The 19212-nt window shown below is 43.9% G+C and overlaps 1 protein-coding gene across 1 annotated transcript in view; it reads left to right on the top strand.

Moving 5' to 3' along the window:
• Window positions 1-19212, top strand: part of CRYBG1 (crystallin beta-gamma domain containing 1) — a 226359-nt gene that overhangs the window by 159347 nt on the left and 47800 nt on the right. The window contains exon 3 of the mRNA XM_069598234.1: window positions 13471-15062. Coding sequence (XP_069454335.1) covers window positions 13471-15062 — 1592 coding nt within the window. The remainder of the gene's footprint in view (window positions 1-13470; window positions 15063-19212) is intronic.

The following is a 19212-nucleotide window of genomic DNA, read 5'->3' as shown; positions in this document are numbered from 1 at the left end:
CCTGACAAACAGCCAGAAAGAGACAGAAAAAAAGAGCCAGACAGAAAGAACAGTCATAGTGGTATCTTAGGATAGAAAAGATAAAGAATAACTTATATTTTCCTTGTTGTACTTGTTTATATATTCTGAGTTTTAAATATGAATATATATATACACACATACACTGTATATATTACTATATACACTCTATATATGTGTGTGTGTGAGTGTGTGTATGTACTTTAAGGTTTCCTTTCCTATTCCTTGTCTCTTCTCCAGAGACAGACATTTCATTTGATCCTCAAACAATCCAGAAGATGAGCATTTTAAAAACTGGATTTTGGGGGAGTCATTTGAGAAGAGGGCCAAGACTAGAGACAGGCCTTTTTTCCAGTCTGAGAATTAACTGAGGGCTCCCCAAACTACTGGCTGTTCCATTGCACAATGTTGTCTGGCAATGTTGCTTGTAGGAGACTGAGCGATTTCTGGAAAATACGGTTGATGTGTTCCTTTGATAAGTATTTTTTGAATGCCTATTGGTACCCTACATTGAGGAAGGAATAGGGACATAGTGGTGAACAAAGCTACATTCTTATTTTCATGAAACTTATACATTCTTTGAGGAAAGACAATGAAGTAAACAAATAAATACTAAGTACGTTCAGTTCAGGTAGTAATAAGTGCTATGAAGAAAATAAAGGGGCATAAGGTTATAGGAAGTGACGTGCTTATCTACATAGGGTGATTGCAAGGTGTTCACTCTACCTGGTTGCGTATTTCCAGTACATTATGATCTGGAAAGGATAATGTTGATAGGAGAGGGTAGGCTTCAGTTTTCCTCCATTCTGGTCATGACGCATTGAAACAAGTGCTTATAATTAATGATATGCCCAGTACTGCTTGTCTATCATATTCTATTTTCATCTCCATCTCTCTGGGAATCATAAATTAATCCTGTTAGTTATCTACTCAGCTACTATAATTTAAACTTGGATTATGAAACATCGGCAAAATATCAGACTATTACTGATGGCAGCCATCACTTTCTTAGGCACTTGTTGCTTTTCAAAACATGTTCACATATATCACTGCATGTGAATTTCTCAGTATCCTCAATGACACAAGAAGAATTTTTGAGAAGGTAAATTATTTGATCCCCATTTAGTAGTATTCCTGAGTTCTTTTCATGAAAGCATGCATTTTGCTTCTTAATTTGAAATGAATTACCAGGAAGTCAATTAATTCTCACTAGAAATTGCAGAAAACTGAGATATTTCTGGGAAGTACATATGAACTGGAAAGATAAATTTATTTTCTAGAAATAAATCTATTTTCTGCCATACTTTTAAATGTGGTTAAAATAACCTCAGGTTATAAGGTTTCAAGGTCACTAGAAGTCTCAGAGGCAACCTGGAGTCAACAGTGCTGAGTGGGAGAGGCTTCTTCATTCTTTATGGAGCTATAACCTCTGAGTTCCCTCCCTCCTCCTGGTCCCAGCCACCATGGTGGGCTTGGCTGCCAGTGTTCCTGGTGGAGGCAGGCATGCTGCGTCAGTCTCGCCTTGGCTGCCTCACCCTTGTCTCCCCAATATCTCTATCCCCCTCATCACATCATCTATATATGAATGACCTAACTGGAAGTTAGCCCTTGGGAGTTAAGTGCTTGCATTTTGCAGTACGTGATGGTTTTCTAGTGTTTTAAAGTACTTATTCTTGATCTCTGATCGGATTGTACGAGTCATTCTTTTTTTAAAATACATGAAGAACATAAGAATATGCTTTCTTGGTTCCCAGTCAATAAGAAAGGAACTAATTTGACAATATACATTTCCATTTTTCAATTTGGCTAAGCTTCTTTACTCCAGTTTGGAACTAGTTGGCCAGTGATTTGATTATACACTAATCAAGATATTGGGCTTCCTTCATAGCTCAGTTGGTAAAGAATCTGCCTGCAATGCAGGAGACCCTGGTTCGATTCCTGGGTGAGGAAGATGCCCTGGAGAAGGGATAGGCTACCCACTCCAGTGTTCTTGAGCTTCCCTTGTGGCTCAGCTGGTAAAGAATCTGCCCGCAATGCGGGAGATCTGAGTTTGATCCCTGGGTTGGGAAGATCCCCTGGAGAAGGGAAAGGCTACCCCCTCCAATATTCTGGCCTGGAGAATTCCATGGACTATACAGTCTATGGGGTGGCAAAGAGTCAGACACAACTGAGCGACTTTCACTTTCAATCAAGATATGTGTAGCAAGATAGCAAGAAACAATTGCTATCCATTTCAAATTCCCATATCTTCTCTAAGTTATACATTATATGCATTTGGGAAAAATAATTACCAAATTAGGATTATACATCTTTACTGCAAAGCAAATTAATTCAGCATGATAGAGAAAAAGAAAGTATTCAGGAAACTGTTCAGTTTACACGGAGAGAAGCATTGTGAGTTATCTGTTACTCATGGTTGAACATGTAGTAATTATTAGTCAGGATCCCCACATGGGGAAAGGCAGGGCACATTTAACCTGGTTGATTGAGTAAAGCAAGAGGGGCTACATATATAGCGTGGCAGAGTTTTAAGGAGACCACAATTTCTTCCCTTGCAAGCCCTCTTCCAAGTCTCTATCCCTAAATCTGTAATCCAATATTATGTCATCTTCGTAAAGAAAACTCTCAAAATCATATGCTTCATGCCCTCCCCCACCCCGGTTCCATACCAAGCAAAGGATGGTGAAGCACTGCTGGGCCAGCACCACCGAGACCCTTTCCATCACAAGGCTAGAGGGGTGAGAGGAGGAAGCAATTCATGGGATCTGAAAACAGAGTGTATCTGCAGAGGTGGTTCCTGACAGAGACCTTGGTCAGGCTGGACCACACCCAGCCCAGAGCCTACCCAGGAGAGGGAAAAGTGGGAAGAAAACAGCTGGACTTCACTCTAGTCCCTCCCTTTGATCTCCTGTCAGTGCCTTTTAAAGGCCGAACCTACCGAAGTCAAAGGGTAAGGGAGTCTGTTTCCATATTCCTCATGGTCCAAGGCCTGAGGGTGAGGAGAAGGGTGAAGAAAGGCACATAAACAGAAGTGCCCACTGTTTACACAGGCGCCTGATTCTACAGCCAGTACTCCATCATAAGTGAGAGTTCCAGCCCCACCGCTATTATATTGCAGGGTCCAGGCAGAAGCATGTCACACAGGTGTAACATACTCTGTGTGGTCTGTACGAACATAAAAGTGGTATGTTAGTCATATTCTGGGCTTCCCTGTGGCTCAGCTGATAAAGAATCTGCCTGCAAAGTGGGAGACCTGGGTTCGATCCCTGGGTTGGGAAGATCCCCTGGAGAAGGGAAAGGCTACCCACTCCAATATTCTGGCCTGGAGAATTCCATGGACTATATAATCAATGGGGTACAGTCCATGGGGTTGCAAAGAGTTGGACACGACTGAGTGACTTTCACTTTACAAGTCATATGCTAGGAAACGGAATCTTATTTTCTTGAAAGTAAAACTGTTAGCTGCTCAGTTGTGTCCAGCTCTTTTGACCTGGTGGACCATAGTCTGCCAGAGTCCTCTGTCCATGGAATTTTCCAGGCAAGAATACTGGAGTAGGTTGCCATTTCCTTCCCCAGGAGAACTTCTCGACCCAGGGATCAAACTCAGGTCTCCTGAACTGCAGGCAGATTCTTTACCATCTGAGCTAATATACTATCAGTTCAAATGGGAAAAGTTACTGAGCTAACTTTAAAAAGCCTGACTCATGTCTTAGGAATATTATCTAGATGTTTTGGACTGTGGTTTGCATCTTTAAGATTAAGAAGAAAATCTGGCAAAAGGCAGATTCTCAATGATTACTAGTGGAATGAATGAGTGAAATACACACATACTTCAAGATCTTACCTTCCTTTCTCGTTAATCATGTGTCAGTGACTTTACAACCAGGTTTCATTTTGTTTCTGACAAATAGTAAATGACCTAAAGACAATTCTTTGCTGGAACTGGGAGTAACTTTTTAAAAGAAACTCTTTGCTTCTTCAAACCCTCTGAAAGGGTAGAAAATACTTTTGGAATAATGAGCTTGCAACTGTTTCCTAAATTATGACTTTCATATTCAGTAATGCCTCTTTTTCAGGACTCTGTTAAACCTGGAAGTTAAAAAAAAGTCTGCTCCTATTCTTTTACACAATAGTATACCTATAATTCTATTAATATACAACAGGATATGATTGTCATTTGTTTTGAAGTGACATCATTAGAAAAAACAAATATATTGAGGTTGTAAGTGGAGAAGTATGTGTTACATGAAGTTGAAAGGACAGAGACATTAAAGAAAAACCAAGGAGAACAGTGGTGAGCAGCAAATATGGGGTGGGCACTGGGATGCTGACAAATATTGGAAGCAGCACAGGGGCAGGCAAGCACTGCACCCCAAGAGACTGGGGAGCAGCGAGAGGCTCTGAAGTTCTGGGGCAATGTATTGCTGGTTGTAGCACATGAAATTGTACATAGATCAAGACTGAATGCAGTACTTTTCTATGCCTTTTTGAAAGAGCCCTGCTTATGTCTAAACAGTGGGTCATTTAGTGCAAACCTTAGTCTACACTCGTATCAGCCATGGAAGAAATCACTGTTATAGTGCAAATGTAGTAACAGGGGTCCATAGTTTGGTCTCTAGAACTATTAAGCTGTAACTTAATTATACTTAGTATGCTATAAGAGAAGGAACTTGATAGTATGTGGAAAAAATATTTTAAAAGATAAAATGAAAAGTGTCAGTGTTTAATAGACCGGGGTGTACCATGTGAACATGTCTTCCTTTGCATTTTGTGTGAGTGTGTTCTATTATTTAGAATGGGCCGTATATATTAGTACAAGCATTATCAAAAAGGTAGAGTGATGAAGAGGAGAGCAGATCATTACCCCCCACCCCGCCCAGGAGAGTGATTGCTTTACAGTGTTGTACAATGCTTTCCATTGTGCAATGAAATGAATCAGTTATATGTATACGCATATCTCCTCCCTCTTGGACCTCCCTCCCATTCATCCCGCCCATCTAGGTCATCTCAGAACAGAGTGGAGCTTCATGATTCTTTGTCTTGTAACCTAATTCAACGTCAGATTTTCTATTCAGCTTTGACTATTTCTTTTTTCTCCCCCTTCCCCACTCCTCATTTTTGTCCTTTACTGACTACAAAGTTCAAAAGTATATCTTGCTTTTATTGAACAGAATTTTCTAACCCTTGTTTTTACATTTAAAAGTTGGTGGGTGAAGTGGTTTAAATTCCCATATTTTTTAAGCCACACGATTAAGGCTGTTTTTACAAAACCGATGCAGAAAAAAAGTTCCTTGCCAATGCAAACACATACACACACATGTGCTGTGAACCTAAAATATTATCAAAGTGACAGGGCCAATTTTATCTTTCATAATAATGACCATTAGATTCACTCCTCATCATGGCTGAACTGGAGTTAAAGAGCTAAAATATCTTTCAGAATCAACAAAGTGAGCTTATAGGGAATCACAGTGTTTTCCCCCCAGAAAAGTTACTTGTGCACATCACTGACCACATTTTAGCAGGAGGCACATGTGAATACATGTAAAAAGATCTTGATCTGCTTTCTCAAGTCATACGCAGGCTGGGAGCCAGCAGTAAACCTGAAGAAATGCAAGTTTGTGTGCCAGCAGTCATTCTGCATCACTGGGCAGAATCCTCCCATGGACAGAACAGAGCTGCACATTCTTGACCACACTGAGTCTTATGCAGAAAAAGGTTTCCGTTCTGTTCTTGTTTTGTTTAGACCCAACCATGTTTACAGTTGTCGAAAGGGTGTTGGTGACTCCCTTTTGGAGGGAGGGTGTTGTTACTAATTCTTTAGTAGCATCAGATAGTTTATGTCCACCTCTCCTGAAAGTCCCTGTGCTACGTGTTGGGAATACAAATAGATCTTTTTCTTGCTTAAAAGGAGCTTATTCCACTGGGCAAGGAAAAGGTGGGAAATATATGACTTATTTTCAAACAGTATAATGCATTAGATACATTTTCAAATAATATGCTCAGCATATTTTTCTTCAACCTCCAAATATGATTTCAGGTGCATGCATGCATGCTCAGTGCTGAGCATGGACTGTAGTCCGGCAGGCTCCTCTGTCCATGGGATTGGGCACTGGCAGATAAGATACTGCACGCTCTGCACCAGTAACTAAGATCAAAGAAAATTACTGTCTCTGTCTGTGTCAGCTTTTATCCCCTACAAAATTTAAAACTTAGGTAATATTTCTAGGGATTGTAACTTTCCATAAACTGAATGCTTCTGAGTTTCAGACTCAAATTGCTAACTGCCCACAGCATTCTGTATAATAGTTAAAAATACACTAATGATATGAGTTTGATTTCAGGTGAAACACTTCTAAATTTAAAGCAATGCCTTCAAGTTAATCTGAAAAAAAAAAAGAAAGAAAGAAAGCAACAAACTATCTGGCTTGAATGTCCCAACATTTTGGCATATTAACAATGTATCCTGTATTTCCTGATTTTTGGTTCCCCACCAGTGAGGAGACAGAGATCTCTGAAATTATGTATAACAATACAATGTAGCTTTTATTTAGTGGCAGCTGCTGACGCTAAGAGTCAGACAGGACTGAGTGACTTCACTTTCACTTTTCACTTTCATGCATTGGAAAAGGTAATGGCAAACCCACTCCAGTGTTCTTGCCTGGAGAATCCCAGGGACGGTGGAGCCTGGTGGGCTGCTGTCTATGGGGTCGCGCAGAGTTGGACATGACTGAAGTGACTTAGCAGCAGCAGCTGATGATAGGTGCTGCCATACCAAGAAGGTTGAAAATCAGAGAACAGCACTGCAGTCTCCTTACTGATACACACCCCTCCTGATGAGCCACATGTAATGTTTGCCATAGCTGGATGGCATCACTGACTCGATGGACGTGAGTTTGAGTAAACTCCGGGAGTTGGTGATGGACAGGGAGGCCTGTGTGCTGAGATTCATGGGGTCACAAAGAGTTGGACACGATTGAGTGACTGAGCTGAACTAAACTGAATGTTTGCCAACAAGAACACTAAAACAGATCGCAGCACACAATCCATGGACCATTTCTAACACTGTCCTTTTGTGGACTGAGCTCGTCCCAGTAGGGCAAGGGTGGAAGGAGGAGTCCAAGTGCATGTTCTGCACAGTCAGGTGGGCAGAAAGGACAGAGTCTAAAGCTCTCCAAAGGAGGTTGCAGGATTTCAAGGTTCTGCTACAGTCTGAGAGTGCTCAGGACCCTAAGTGAGGAAGAGAGCTCTGTGGAAGCAGGAAGGAGTCTGGTGGACTCCATGGCCTCTTTACAAAGCATTTCCCTTCATAGCAGGTGACCATCAAGGTCGAGGCAGAAGATGCTGGGTCCCTGGCCTCCCATTCTATAGGTTTAGGACTCTAGGTGCAAAGGCTCCTACTTAAGGAGGCACTCAGTTCAGTTCAGTTCAGTTGCTCAGTCGTGTCCGACTCTTTGCGACCCAATGAATAGCAGCATGTCAGGCCTCCCTGTCCATCACCAACTCCCGGAGTTCATTCAGACTCACATCCATCGAGTTGGTGATGCCATCCAGCCATCTCATCCTCGGTTGTCCCCTTCTCCTCCTGCCCCCAATCCCTCCCAGCATCAGAGTCTTTTCCAATGAGTCAACTCTTTGCATGAGGTGGCCAAAGTACTGGAGTTTCAGCTTCATCATCATTCCTTCCAAAGAAATCCCAGGGTTGATCTCCTTCAGAATGGACTGGTTGGATCTCCTTGCAGTCCAAGGGACTCTCAAGAGTCTTCTCCAACACCACAGTTCAAACGCATCAATTCTTTGGCACTCAGCCTTCTTCACAGTCCAAATCTCACATCAATACATGACCACAGGAAAAACCATAGCCTTGACTAGATGGACCTTAGTCAGCAAAGTAATGTCTCTGCTTTTGAATATACTATCTAGGTTGGTCATAACTTTTCTCCGAAGGAGTAAGCGTCTTTTAATTTCATGGCTGCAGTCACCATCTGCAGTTATTTTGGAGTCTAAAAAAAATAAAGTTTGACACTGTTTTTACTGTTTCCCCATCTGTTTGCCATGAAGTGATGGGACCAGATGCCATGATCTTCGTTTTCTGAATGTTGAGCTTTAAGCCAACTTTTTCACTCTCCTCTTTCACTTTCATCAAGAGGCTTTTTAGCTCCTCTTCACTTTCTGCCATAAGGGTGGTGTCATCTGCATATCTGAGGTTATTGATATTTCTCCCGGCAATCTTGATTCCAGCTTGTGTTTCTTCCAACCCAGCGTTTCTCAATGATGTACTCTGCCTATAAGTTAAATAAGCAGGGTGACAATATACAGCCTTGATGTACTCCTTTTCCTATTTGGAACCAGTCTGTTGTTCCATGTCCAGTTCTAACTGTTGCTTCCTGACCTGCATACAGATTTCTCAAGAGGCAGGTCAGGTGTTCTGGTATTCCCATCTCTTTCAGAATTTTCCACAGTTTATTGTGATCCACACAGTCAAAGGATTTGGCATAGTCAATAAAGCAGAAATAGATGTTTTTCTGGAACTCTCTTGCTTTTTCCATGATCCAGTGGATGTTGGCAATTTGATCTCTGGTTCCTCTGCCTTTTCTAAAACCAGCTTGAACATCAGGGAGTTTGCGGTTCACGTATTGCTGAAGCCTGGCTTGGAGAATTTTGAGCATTACTTTACTAGCGTGTGAGATGAGTGCAATTGTGCGGTAGTTTGAGCATTCTTTGGCATTGCCTTTCTTTGGAATTGGAATGAAAACTGCCCTTTTCCAGTCCTGTGGCCACTGCTGAGTTTCCCAAATTTGCTGGCATATTGAGTGTAGCACTTTCACAGCATTATCTTTCAGGATTTGAAACAGCTCAACTAGAATTCCATCACCTCCACTAGCTTTGTTCGTAGTGATGCTTTCTAAGGCCCACTTGACTTCACATTCCAAGATGTCTGGCTCTAGATTAGTGATCACATCATCATGATTATCTTGGTCGTGAAGATCTTTTTTGTACATTTCTTCTGTGTATTCTTGCCACCTCTTCTTAATATCTTCTGCTTCTGTTAGGTCCAGACCATTTCTGTCCTTTATACTCTCTAGATAATTCCCAGAACATCTCATTTTGTCTTCTATCTACTATACTCATTCTTTCTCCATGAACACTGGGGTGAAATCACCCCTGGCTGAAAAGAAACATGTGTCCTGTTTTAAGAAGAGGTGTTTGTTCCTCAAAGATATAACTGTGAACTTAGGAGGAATGATTCACTCTGCACTCTTCTCAAAAGATCCTGCATAGAGATCTGATGCTAGAGAGGCAGGGCCCCTCAGGGGAAGACAGCATTCCCCTGCAAATAAAGAAGTAGCTTTTGAAACAACTCGAAGCCCCCATTGATTAAGAACTATGAAATGTGCACCTGAGCCAGATGGACCGTGTTTCTGCTCTTTACTTCCCAGGGAAAAGGCTTCATTTTTAAGTCAACTTCATTAAGATAATTTACATATGAAAATTTTACCATTTAAAGTCTACAGTTTGAGTTTTGAAAGATATGTGCACATGTGTAACCATCACCACAGTCAAGATATAGAACACTGCCCTTATCCCTGAGAGTTCCTTTGTGCCTGTTTCCAGTCACACCTCCTTGCCCACCCCACCCTCAGACAACCTTTGATTCATTGGTACTTTCTATGATTATAGATTGGATTTGCCTAGACGTTGCCTAGAATGTTATGTAAGTGGAACCATTCTATACCTTTTGAGAAGGCGATGGCACCCCACTCCAGTACTCTTGCCTGGAAAATCCCAGGGATGGAGGAGCCTGGTAGGCTGCAGTCCATGGGGTCGTGAAGAGTCAGACACGACTGAGCAACTTCACTTTCACTTTTCACTTTTATGCATTGGAGGAGGAAATGGCAACCCACTCCAGTGTTCTTGCCTGGAGAATCCCAGGGACGGGGGAGCCTGGTGGGCTGCTGTCTTTGGGGTCGCACAGAGTCGGACACGACTGAAACGATTTAGCAGCAGCAGTTGGCCTCTTCCAGTAAGCATAATGCTAATGAGATTCATCCATGTCATTACATGTTTTTAAAGTTCGATCCCTTTTATTGCTGAGTAGCATTCTGTGTCCAGGTGTGCCACAATTAGTTTATCCTTTCACTAGCTGATAGACATTTAAGTTATTTTTCAGTTTATTATTATGAATGAAGCTATTGTGAACATCCATGTCAAAAGTTTGGAATTCAAGTAAATTCAATAAACAGAGCAGCTTGACAGTTGACAAACTGGCTGCTCCTCTGGGGGAAGGAGGCGTTGAGTAGTTGATGAGACCAAGTTACAAAAAACAATTGATTTTGTAAAAAGCAGTTATTAGTCAAAAATGAAAAAAAAAATGTACTGAGCAGAGAAGACTGCTGATCAGACATCTTTCAGCTGTATGGGAAAAAATGGATTGATTGCAACATCATTGGCAGGACAGAATAATTTGTACAATAGTTTTCTTTGGACATGGGCTAGAATTAAGCCAATAAGACTCAAACCTATTCCTGGCTACTTCTTTGTGCTATGCTTAGTTGCTCAATCCTGTCCAACTCTTTTCAACCCCATGGACTGTAGCCCACCAGGCTCCTCTGTCCATGAGGATTCTCCAGGCCAGAATACTGGGGTGGGTAGCCTATCCCTTCTCCAGCGGATCTTCCCAACCCAGGAATCGAACTAGGGTCTCTTGCATTGTGGGCGGATTCTTTACCAACTGAGCTATCAGGGAAGTCCATAGGATATGTTTAAAGGCCTGTCCAGGCACCAGAGACAACGAGCTCCATTTCCAGAGTTAAAAAGACTACTAACTGTGGGACCTTAAGCAGGGATAAGAAAGATTGGCAAATGAGCATAAAAACACCACCTATCTTAAGGACAGTCTCTGATAAGAATCTATATAAATCACTTAGCAAGTCTAGCACATAAGGATTTATTATGTTTAAAAATCATGTAATACCTTTGACACATAGTGAAAGAGTCCAAACATATTCCTTAAGAAATGAATATTTTAACTTTTTTTTCCCCCTTAAATTACACTGTGAATTCTTCCTATGTTGTTTATATAACCACTGAATAACTGAATTATTAATCAATTTGGCTAGATTTTAAAAGCATATCAACTCAGTAACAAAATCTCTCTGTGGTCACAACATTCCATTGTCCATCTCCTCACACTGTAGCTGTTTAGTTCCAAAGTTCCCACCAGTTGCTTCTCCAGCCTGAAGAATCACCTCTGGAGTTTGTCAGTAAATCTGATTCAGTAAAACTTCCTCATGAGCTCCTGTCGGAAGTGTGGTCTGCAGTCTACTCTCTTGGGCTAACTCTGGCTCAGGGGTGCCCATTGCACCATCCTGTAGGGTGGGGTTGAGGGAGGTGGGGTTGGAAGATGAGGACCTGGGCTTGAATCCTGATATTGCCCCCACACGTAATATACTTGAAGTCTCTCAGCTTGGATCTTTCCCTTTCCTCCTTTCGGCTGTAGGGTAACAAGCACCTCACATTGCCGTTACAGAATTATATGATGTTACTGTAACAGGGGGCTTCCCTGGTATCTCAGTAAAGAATCTGTCTGCAATGCAGGAGACCTGGGTTTGATCCCTGAGTGGGGAAGATCCCCTAGAGAAGGGAATGGGAACCCACTCCAGTATTCTAGAGGAGCCTGGCAGGCTATAGTCTATGGGGTCACAAAGAGTCGGACACGAATGAGTGACTAAGCACAGCACAGCATATAGTAACAGGGCTGTCTCAGTAAGTGCTTGTGGACCCTGTTAATTCCATGCTTTATCTTAGTCTTTTTTGTTTACCACCATCTCCAAAGTCCACTGGCTGCATATACTTCAAATGAAATGGAGCAAGCTTTAAAGAGTGATTCAGGAACCTCTCTTGTAAACAGTCAATATGTAAAAACTGCCCTGTGTGTTCACCTTTCTGGAAAGGTGGGGGTCAAGCTAGCTCCTGGGTTTCAGGTGAAAGAGGTAATCTTAATATTAAATCTGTTGTAGCCAGACGTGTGTGGGGTTGGGTTTCAGTGGGCTTGTCACCAGGAATAGACTTCCCTCCGCTGGGAGCCAGGCTGGGTTCCCGCTTGAGCTCCCTCCCTCCGTCCCGCAGGCGGGCCTCCTCTTCCTGCCTGCCCGGCCCCTTGGCTACCAGCTCTGCGCTCGCTGGGCGCCCATTGGCGGATTTGCTTTTATTGATTTGTTCTGAGCGGGCTCCTGGCTTCCCGCTCCAGTGCCGGCGCCGGCCGTTTTGCCCCAGGCTATGGAATAGGAACGGGTTTTCCCCTTTATGGGCACGGGCACTGGGCGGCTCTCGCAGGTGGTGGGGGCTGTGGGAGGGGAGGTGGTTCCCTTCCCATGGATAGGTCGGACCCCGAGCCCATTGGGTTGCTGAGGAATCGATCCCTGGCCGAGGTCAGCGTGGGAGAGTCCTGCGCTCTTCTGTCCTCCGTGACGCATGGCGGGGGACCTACAACGTGGTCACCCTGCACCTTTGCCCTCCCTCCAGCACCTGCCCCCATATTGACACCCAGGAACACCCCACGGGCAACAGCCTCTTGGGTGAGCTGGGCAGTGGCCAGCTGTGTTCCCTGGGGACCAGCAGATGTTTGAATGTCCACCTGCTTCTCCCATTGGACGGGCACGGCCTGGCCAGTTGAGAACCTCCGACTTGGCTGGGGGCACACCCACGTACTTGAACTCGATTTCTTAAGGTTTTTCAGTTGAACCCAAAGTGGCTTCTTTCTGTTCTGGAAGAGAAGACTGTTTTTCCTTGTTCTTCTTCCTGCCTAAAGAAAGAAGTGGAGGTATTTGGGGGGAGGGGGGTGGGGAATTCCACTTTAACATACTTTAGCATGTTTACTGCTGCCCTATAGGCAGACATGGCTGTTTGGAATTACATCTTTATGGGATTTCCTGGTGGCTCAGACAGTAAAGAATCTGCCTGCAATTCAGGAGACCCAGGTTCAACCCCTGGGTCAGGAAGATCCCCTGGAGAAGGGAATGGCTACCCACTCCAGTATTCTTGCCTGGAGAATCCCATGGACAGAGGAGCCTGGTGGGCTATAGTGCAAGGGATTGCAAAGACTCGGACACTACTGAGTGACTAACTGAGGTATAAAGCAAAACAGAACTGAGAGTTATTTATTTTGCATGTGTGATTATTTGGACGTTCCGAATTTTCTCTCATGATTTTCCTTCTATAGATAAAGGAAATGTTACTCTTCGGTAGCACCGAGCAGAAATAGTGTTTGAGAAAAATTCAAAAAGTGAAAAAAAATTATTTTGTTGGAATGAATGCGAAAATGTAACTCTCGCTTTCAATTAGAAACTCAAGCCTATTTTGGCTTGTAGTTCCATAATGTACTTACTATTAATACTAATAGGAAAAGCAGGATTCTCACATCTGTGTCTCCCATCCCCTTTTATTTTTCAGTCCAGAGCACAACCACCAGAAGAGAACAAAAGGAAGCCAGTTTTGGGGAAACTTGGCACTCTGTTCACGGCCGGAAGGAGAAGGAACAGCAGAAATGGGTTAGAGAGTCCCACCAGCTCAAATGCCAAACCAGGCTCTCCCAAAGAAGTAACCTCTTCCAAACTCCCAGAAAGGGAGACTGAGAAGAGTCAACCTCTGGGCGGCCAACCAAGGCCGACAGACGTGTGCGAGGAGGGCTCCCCACAGGAGAAGTGCCAGGAGCTGGAGGGTGAACACCCCGAGGGCTGCATGCAGGCAGCCCCCCCGGACGCCACGCGATCACCTGGCCGGGGCAGCCATGCAGCGGCGGCTGTGCAGCAGGGCTGTGAAAGTGATTCACCCCAATTAGAACCTCTGGAGGCAGAGCGAGAGACCTTCCCAGATGCCACCGCCACTGCCAAGCAGCTGCGTTCCTCATTAGAGAACTCCTCCAGGCGGGAGAGCGCAGAGGCGCTCATCCGCAGTCCGGGGGAGGACGCTTCGCCCGGCGCTGGCAGCGAGCAGGAGCCCACCCAGGGATCGAGGGGCGTGCGGGGCTCGCCCGCTGGGGAGCATACCGCCAAAGGGCCCCACCTCGTGTGTGTCCACGGAGGCTCTCCGGAGCCCCAGGGCGTGCTGAGCCAAGTCCCGGAGGACTCTTCGGCTTCGCCCGGCGACCCTCCCGCCGAGGGTTCGGAGAACCGGGCGGGCTCAGCACCAGTCAATGGCAAAGCCGAGTCCCCGGGGCAAGACTGCCGGCCCCGCGAGCGCGCCCACCCAGCAAAAGTGCTGACTCTGGACATCTACTTGAGTAAGACCGAGGTGGCACAGGTCGGCGAGCCAGTCGTGATCAGCCCCGGGGCGGAAGATTGCGGCGATTGCGACGACATGGAAAAGAGGTCGAGCGGCCGCAGGTCTGGGAGACGGAGGCGGTCGCAGAGATCCACCGACTCCCCCGGCGCTGACCCACCGCTGCCCGACTGTGCGCCCCGGGACGACACGGTGTTCGAGGACGAGGTGGCGCCAGACGCGGCTGCCGAGAACGGCTGTGCAGAAAAGAAAGTGAAATCTCCGCAGGCGGCCCCCAATGGGGGCGTTGCCTCCGCTGCCGGCCTCGAGTCCAAGCCCAGCCCCAGCCCCAAAGGGCAGCTCCGAGGGGAGCCGGAGCGAAGCAAACAGCCGCCGCCCACCTCGTCCCCCACCAAGAGGAGGGGCCGGAGCCGCTTACCCGAGGCCGTGCCCACCTCGCCCGCCGGTGGCCCGCGGGCTCCGGCCAAGGACTCCCCTCTCAAGAAGGCGCCAGACCCCGGCCCCAGCCCGGCCGCCAAGGAAAGCGGGGAGGAGGCGGCCCGGGTCATCCCCCGGGAGCTCACGGTTAAGAGCAGCTCGCTACTGCCTGAGATCAAGCCCGAGCACAAGAGGGGGCCGCTCCCCCACCTCTTGGACGGCCGGGGAGACGGAGGTCGAAGCAGAGACTTGGGCAGATTGGCTGGAGGTTCTGACGCCTCCGAGGGCTTGAAGCCCAGGAACCACTTCGGTGTGGGCAGGTCGACGGTGACCACCAAAGTGACCCTGTAAGTAACTGCGGGGTTACTTGCTACATTATCATCATAAACTGAACAGACTCATTCTATTTGAATTCTTGGAAAAGTAAGCTTAAGAGTTGGGCTGGGCCAGCCCAGCTGCTCTTGAGGGGCTCGGAGTCTTTGCATTCGTGGAGGAACTGCCTGTGCATTGAATTTTCTCCTGGGTGGTGAAATTGAGATGGTGAAGGAGTAATTGACACAATTAAGGTTTAAGAAGATGGCCCGTTCAGGACCCTAGTCGGTTGTTATTAATAATTCCTATTAATAAAAGGCTTGTAAGTTCAATGAATGTAAAAGATTCAGTATTTACGTAACTAATAGACAACCACGTGGCTTGACTGGAGCTCATTCTATTCTTTATTCAAAATATACACCAGCATTCCTGGGTGGAACATTCTTAAAATGCAAATGTGGTGAATTTGAAAACAGGGAGCAAACTCTAGTGTGTACAGTACACCCAGTAGCTTTGACCTGTGTGCGTTTACAAGAATTCACAGAACCTTTTATGGAACTTAGTGCATTATTGGCCTAAAGCTTAAAAAATAATAATCTCTAATACAAGTATCTTGGTTGTTTCTTCCCTTTTATGATGTTAGGAAGTTTGGTGATATTTTTGCTCCCAGATCGAAAAGTATTTTTCAGTTATTGACATGAAGAAAGATCAGTGTTTTTACTGGGAGGCTGTTTGACAAATGAAAGGACACATTAGAAGGATCAAGTTCAACAGCTGACTGTGACCACTGTGCTGTTAAGTTTATTGATTTTTCAAATATTTATTGAGTACCTTCTGTGCATGGTAGTGTGCTGGGAACTATGTGGGGGAAAGCCACAGCTGTGATTCAGTATATTGCCTTTGAACAGTTTATGACACAGTCCGGCACCCAAGATGCCGACAAATCAAATAATTATATGAGGTGATAATCTGATTAAACTGCCACATGAATGTTACCATCCCTAAGACTGGGGTGTGGAAAGGAGGAGGAAATCACTGTTGATTTTTTTTTTTTTTTTGGAGGAAGTGGGATTGTGCCTTGATGGTGAGTGAAGTCTGTATAGGCAGATAGGACAGGGAGGGCACCCTATAAAACTCAAGACTCTCCCCCTTTCCCCACCAACTCTCCCCTATCTCTCAGTCAGCAAATGTGAAAATGAATATCTAAACTGCTCAAGGTGTTTTCCTATATTCACACATTTTTTAAAGAAAGCCGAGACTTTCCCAACATTATGATTCATAAACTGAACAGATTCATTCTGCTTGAATTCTTGGATAAGTAAGCTTAAGAGTAGGAGGTCTGCTTGGTAAACACTTGCAAGGAAAACCTGCTTAATGAATAACCTGAGCTACCTCACCCAGCTGCCAACCTGGAGAACTTTGATGGAGTCAGCAATTTATTCTGTAAGAGCAGCCTTGGAGAAATAACCTGAGTGAATGATGCCCATTATTTGTAGAAGGCCAATGTGACTGAATGTTCAGACCTCCTAAGTGTGAGCCTTAGAGACATGTTGTTGCACTGATTAAGGACGCTTCTTGACTTCCAATCAGAATACACCAGTGGAAAAACCAGAAATGTTACACTGTTAAGGGATAGGGTAAACAAACAAAACATCTTATAATGAAAGTCTTCTTCATGTGCTGTTTCCTGTAATAGAACTAAACCAAATGTCCTTTTCTAAGGAATAATTATTTTCTACCTAAAATTTTCCTTTCCCAGAGGCTCAGTTTAATTCTGTTTTGTGCATGGCCTTGCACTTGGTGAACTGGCCAACTATTGGAATGGAGACTTAATAATTCTTTCTAGTCCTTTGACCCGTTTCCATTTGACTGATGGATTTTTTTTTTCAGACCCTTTAGTTTTTTCTCTGATTGTATTTCAAGTAGAAGTGATACTCAGATTATTTATAAAAACAACTTGAATCTGAAATTTTAGAGTTAAAACCATTTCATATTCCCAGAAAAATAATCACTATGAAGCAGCATGTTTCTTGATGCTGTTAGAGAAATTATGTTTTCAGTTCTCTACCAAGTATTGAATGTTGAGATTCTTAAAACGGTATGTTTAGAATAAGGAGAATTTTCTTTTCATATTACAGCCACAGGTTCTTAGACTTCAGGGTATTTTCCCTTCTCACATCTTAATGAAGGCATTACAACATGAATTATAGGAGCCTTCCTTTTAATCAGTTTGAACCAGGTTAATTGTAGTGACTCTCGGTAGCAGAAGTTAATAGCACAGAAAGTTCGGTTGTGAAAGGTATTTTGATCTTCGTGTAAATCTTTAATGTGCACATATGTGTGTCCTGTCCCTAATGTAGCTTCTTGGCTAACCTAGAGTGTTTTCCTTTTACATCATGAGGTCTGCTTTGATGTTTGACTAAGTTCCTTGAGCTGATCAGTGAGAATTTTTAAAGCGTATATTCCCTGATATGTGAACATCCCTTAGTAACTGATAGCATTTGTAAGTTCTCTTACTTATACTCATCTCACTGGTTTTAGAATTTAATCTTTAAGGAAGTGCTTATAAGTTAATTTTGCTTTTAAGTTTCAAATATGGGTCCACCATGGGAGAGCCTAGATATCTCAAGATACAGGAGAAAGCAATGCCTGGGAGAAATTCATGAGACTATAGCAAATTTAGTATTTAATTTAAAAATTAAAAAATTAAATCTAATTCTAAATGTTGTATTTAGGAAGGACCTCTCAAGTCTTCTCAGTCTTCTCATTTTATCTAGAAGGATAAGGTGTCTTCATCCAAAGTCATCCTGCCTGTTCCTTCAAAAGGCTCATCAGGGCCAACCTTCTTGAAGGCCAGTGAGTCCATGCAGGAGACAGTGTGAGATCTTAATACTTCTCTACTTTGTATTCTCTTTATCAAGATGGCCTCTAAAGTATGATTATCTTATAGATCTCATGATAATTTATTGGCTCCTTGGCTCATAAGACTGGAGAGAACCAGAGGAGGTTACTGAGGTTATTGTTTTCCTGGGAAAACAGGATAGAAGAGTTGTTAGGAACATGGGATCTGAAACAAGAACACCTGGGTTCTGTCGCTTAATAGCTGTGTGACTTCAGGCCAATTACTTACCTTTTCTAGACCTCAGTTTCCACATCTTGAGAGAGAATGTGCAAAATTGCACAGGAGGCAGGTATAGAAAGTGCTTGGCCATTAGTGAATGTTTGTGGCTGTTATCTCTTACCTTTTTTTATAAACCACTAGACCAATGATTTGGACATATTTTTGTTTTGGAGTCTGTTCTTCTTGGAAAGCTTATGTAAAAGTGACATATGTGATAGATAAGTCAGAGTGATTCTAGTTGAAAGGAGGGTTGCTGGCCAGCAGTTCCATCCTCCAGTCTCTACTGTCCCCAACTGCAACCCTTGAAGAGAACTACAAGGGTGTCTTCAACCATAATGTGTGTGTGTGAACCAACTCTGTTCTAAACTATCTAGTTTTTCATTTGTTTGTTTTTATAGATAGAGAAGGTAGAGTCCAGAGAGCTAAAGTAACTTGACCAAGTTCACCCAGATAATTAGCGTAAGAGCCAGAGCACATTTTTTTTAACTCAGAAAGCAAACTGTATACATTCAAAGACTTTTAATTTCATGGGCTTCCCAGGTGGCCCTAGTGATAACCCACCTGCCATTGCAGGAGATGTAAGGGACATGGGTCGATCCCTGGGTCAGGAAGACCCACTCCAGTATTCTTGCCTGGAGAATCCCGTGGATGGGGGGCTTAGTGGGCCATGGTCCAAGAGGTCACAAAGAGTCAGACATGGCTAAGGCGACTTAGCACTGCACAACACAATTATACCCAAGAAATGTGAGAAAGAGAGGATGAAGGGCGGCAGAACCAACAACTGAGTGATGGTGAGTAAGTCACGGTACATCTATGTGCTGGACTTTTGTGTGCAGACATTATGAAGACTTTTCAAATAAATTTTTAGTAACTTGAAAAATGTTAAATTCAAGGTAAGGTGCCAAGCTCTATGAACAGACTAATCTCAATTTTGTTGAAAAGATTTCCCTATGCATACAAAAAAGACAGGAAGGGTACTAGAATGTTGACAGGGATATTGTTTGAGTAGTTAGGATTATGAATGATTTTTTGTCTTTATATTTTGCAAATGGTCTATAGTGAAC

Source organism: Ovis canadensis, chromosome 8 (genome assembly GCF_042477335.2).
Source record: "Ovis canadensis isolate MfBH-ARS-UI-01 breed Bighorn chromosome 8, ARS-UI_OviCan_v2, whole genome shotgun sequence".
NCBI classification, from domain to species: domain Eukaryota; kingdom Metazoa; phylum Chordata; class Mammalia; order Artiodactyla; family Bovidae; genus Ovis; species Ovis canadensis.
Note: the sequence above shows the minus strand (reverse complement) of the source record. Positions and strands in the feature narration are given on the sequence as shown.